Source organism: Neopelma chrysocephalum, unplaced genomic scaffold (genome assembly GCF_003984885.1).
Source record: "Neopelma chrysocephalum unplaced genomic scaffold, ASM398488v2 Primary Assembly neopelma1_91, whole genome shotgun sequence".
Lineage (NCBI taxonomy): Eukaryota > Metazoa > Chordata > Aves > Passeriformes > Pipridae > Neopelma > Neopelma chrysocephalum.
Window position 1 is genome coordinate 6,721,977 of NW_020897753.1, and position 3,723 is coordinate 6,725,699.

The 3,723-nt window shown below is 49.6% G+C and overlaps 1 protein-coding gene across 7 annotated transcripts in view; it reads left to right on the plus strand.

Annotated features, from left to right (window-relative positions):
* Positions 1-1,241, plus strand: part of LOC113972395 (two pore calcium channel protein 1-like) — a 12,262-nt gene extending 11,021 nt beyond the window's left edge. For 5 of the 7 annotated variants that reach the window (XM_027693418.1, XM_027693421.1, XM_027693422.1 and 2 more), the window contains one exon: positions 739-1,241. In XM_027693418.1, coding sequence (XP_027549219.1) covers positions 739-884 — 146 coding nt within the window. In that variant the 3' untranslated portion in view covers positions 885-1,241. Of the gene's footprint in view, positions 1-172; positions 338-738 lie in introns of all 7 variants that reach the window. The other 2 variants (XR_003535885.1, XR_003535886.1) reach the window with 2 other exon arrangements.
* The last annotated feature ends 2,482 nt before the right edge of the window (positions 1,242-3,723 follow it).

A 3,723-nucleotide genomic window follows, 5' to 3' on the forward strand; every position in this document is an offset into this window, starting at 1 on the left:
GTGTGTCCCTCCAGTGTGTCCCTCCAGTGTGTCCCTCCAGTGTGTCCAGGCCTTTTGGGGAATCTCCCAAGCCTTCCCGCTCCTTTTGGGCTATAAAAGCAGCTAAAACCCCCCTGGAGACTTTGGGAGAAATGCAGACACTAATGTTTGCTGTTTCTTTTTATTTCTGTAGCAACTTTTCCTCTCCTACGTCGGCCCTTCTGTGTTCCTTGTCCTCATTTAACCACCCTCTGAAGACACTGCCTTGGTGGCTGAGTAGTTCCTGCATTGCCAAGAGTCCTGCTTTCCTTTCTCCTTCCTCTATGGACTTTGCATTCCTCCTGGCTTGGATCACGGGGTGACTATATCCTCCTTTCTGCTACTACTTTTCCTTCTTCTCCTGGCTCTCCTGCTGTTCCTCAGCAGCTCCCCAAGATCCCTCTTGGCTGGCTGGGATCAGGTGTCCGTTGTGAGGGAACAGAAGGGGTCAAAATCCTAAATATGTGTGGGAATGGGGGGGGGCTCAAAATCCTAAATAATGGTTTTATCCTCGACGAGCGCCCACAGTGCTTAAAGTATAAATATGAGTATTTATAAATATCTATAACTATTTATATAAGTATTTATAAATATTTTAAAGTATAAATATAAGTATTTATATACTTTATTATATATATAAAGTATGTAATGTCTATACTTTATATATATTTATTCCATATAATCTGGAATGTAATCTGGGGGATTTTCCTGTCCCCCCAGGATACAGGACGGTGGATGCTCTGCTCCAGCGCATGTTCGAGGCAGAGATTCCCCTGGAGGACGAAGGCCCTTCCTTTGAGGAGATCCTGAACTTGGCCCCCAGCGCTGCCGTTCCCAGGAATCCGAGCTCCGAGAGCGCGGCGTGAGGAGGGGCGGGGCGGGAAGGAGGAGGAGCCGATTCCCGGCTCTCCGGATCCCTGGAGTTTTGTTCCCTGGCTGCTCACGTTTTGGGGGGGGCCCTGGGTCACACGGTGGAAGGGGCAGCTGGTGCCCCAAAACCAGCTCCGTCATGCTTTATCCCATGTCCAGTGTATAAATGCTGGGATTGGAAGGCGGAGGGGGGGTCGGGGGATCCGGCTGTGCCGGAGTCGGGATGTTATGGGGGATAAGTACTTTTGTAACTGGAATTCTGTCTGGCAGCACTTTCCTACGCAGCTCTGGAGCAATGTACACTGAGGGAAGCGGCTCTGGAGCACAGTAAATCCAGCAGTGTGCAAAAACAACGGAGTGTCTTGGAGTTACTGCTGGGAGAGGGTTTGGAGTCCTGGGAACAGGGTTGGAATGGGGGCAGGAGGGGGGTGCTGCTCCTCACTCTGATACTGCTGAGTGCACAGCCCGACCCTGGGCTGGGAGAAATCCCGATGGGATTGGGTTTGGGCTTGGATTTCTCCTGGTTTTTTTTTTTTTGGCTCAAGACAAACTTTTCAAAGCTGGGAGCAAGGTAAGTGCCGGGGAAGAAAACTCCAAGGGGGCTGATGGGAAGGGCTTTCTCCCGGGCCAGGGCACTGTGGAGGCTGGAATGATTGAAAAATGTGTGTTGTCACTCTCGTTTCCCAGCCTGGAGCAGAGTTGGTGTTCCCCGAATTGGATGTGGAGCGTGGAGGTCTCTGTTGGGGACAGTGGGAGAAATGTCCAGAGAAAAAGGGTGTTTTATGGCATTCCCAGGAACTCCTCCAACAGCTGTAGACCTCCCCCTGCCTTCTGAGGCTAAGGGGGTGGTGACAGCAGGAAAAAAATTGGTGGGATTGGAGGCCACTTGCTGCCTTTTGGTCACACGTGTAACTTGTGTAATGGATGTTTCTTAGGAGAAAACATTCCACAGTAGCAGAATGGTTTCCACAGACACCACGTGAGTGCCACACCGTGGTGGTTTGGTTTGTTGGAGGGGGGAAAATGGATTTTACTGTTTCAAACCAGTTTTTCTACTAAAAAAAAAAAAATTTGGAGCAGGGAAAGGAAAGTTTTTTTGGGGGTGGGGTTTCAAGACTAAAGGTGTTTCAGGAAAACGCCTGTTTTGCAAGAAAATGGGATTCTTATTGAAATGGAATCAAAATATTAGAGAATTAAGAATTAATTCAAGGGAGTCCATTTGCCCCTGATCCTGGCGGTGAAGTGTTGACAGACTGGGGTCACCCTGTGCATTTCCTTTCATCTCTCACCCTGGCTATAATCTGTCCTTCCCAACGATAAAGGAGATATCCCGCCCCATCACTTCTCTATTCATTTATCCTGTTTAACCTTGAATGTTACTGGTTAATTTTTTTTTTAAGCTAAACTTGTGACCCGTGTCAGGTGGCGGGGTTTCTTTGGTTCGGTCTGGTTATTTTCGATCAAACGAAAAGAGTAGGTTTTACACCCTCCTTAATCCTTCCCGTGGGAAGGAACGTTGGAGAGAGTTGTCCAATGTTCCCGTCAGGCTTTTCACCAGTCACCCCCTTGGGTCCTGCCGCGATTGACAGAGAGAGCAGCCAATGGAAGCGTGAGGGAGGCGGGGCGAGCCGCGGAGCGACCAACCAGAGAGCGAGGCTGGGTTCACGGCAGCCAATGGGGAGGCGGCGAGGGTTGCTGAGCTTCTGTGCCCCCTCCCTCCCTGCTCTGCACTCTCCCGCCCGGGGCTCGGCGGGGCTGCGCCGGCTGCCAGTTCCCGTCTCCCCCGTGCCGGTTCCATTCTCTCCGGTGCCGGTTCCCTTCTCCCCGGTGTCGTCTTTCGTCTCCCTCGTGCCGGTGGCCGCCAGCTCGCTGAAATCCAAGCGCCCGCCCTGCGCACCCCCCATCCGAGAATCGCCGTACAACAAAATGGCGGCCGCCACGGGCTGGGTCACGTGGTGCCGCCCCCTGTATATTCCGTACAACAAAATGGCGGCTTGCGGCGCTCGCCGCCGCCTCTTTAAAGCCGCGCCGGAACCGCTCGGTTTAAAGACGAATTTAACGCTGAATTTAACGATGAATTAAAATTTAAAAATACAACAAAAAAATGTATTAAACCCGACAATAGTCGCGGCAGCCCTTGCGCCGCCTCGGTCTATCCCGGCAGCCAAAGCTCCGGCGCTCTCGGCGGGTTCTGGCGAGCTTTCTGAAACGCAAATTAAAATAAAGTACGAATTCCCCCCAAAAGCCACGGGAGAAGAAAATCAAAGACAACCCAAAGGCAATCCAAAAGGGAGCTCCCGAGCGTTGCGCCCAGGCTGCCGGGCTGCCAAAAATCCAGTCCGAGTTTTCCAATCCATTCCGTACTCCGGGAAAATCCAGTCCGGGTTTTCCAAATCCATTCCGTATGCCCGGAATGTACAGTCCGGGTTTTCCCATCCATATAAAGAACATGCTAAAAACATGCCAAGAACATTCTAATATCGTGCGAAAACCATGGTAATGTCATGCTAAGAACACGCTAAAAACATGCTAAGAACATAGGAAAATCAAAACGCGCCGAGAACATTCTAAGAAAAGGTGAAAACATGATACGAAAATGTGAAAAATCAAAACATGCTAAAAACATACTAAGAACAAGCTAAAAACATGCTAAGAACATGCAAAAAATCAAAACATGCCAAGAAAATTCTAAGAACATTTTAAGAACATTTGAAAAATGCTAAGAAAATGTCATTTTTTGGGGAGATTTGAGTCAGTATTGGGTCATTTTCTGTTCATTTTTTGGGGAGGTTTGAGTCAGTTTTGGGTCATTTTCTGTTCATTTTTTGGGGAGAT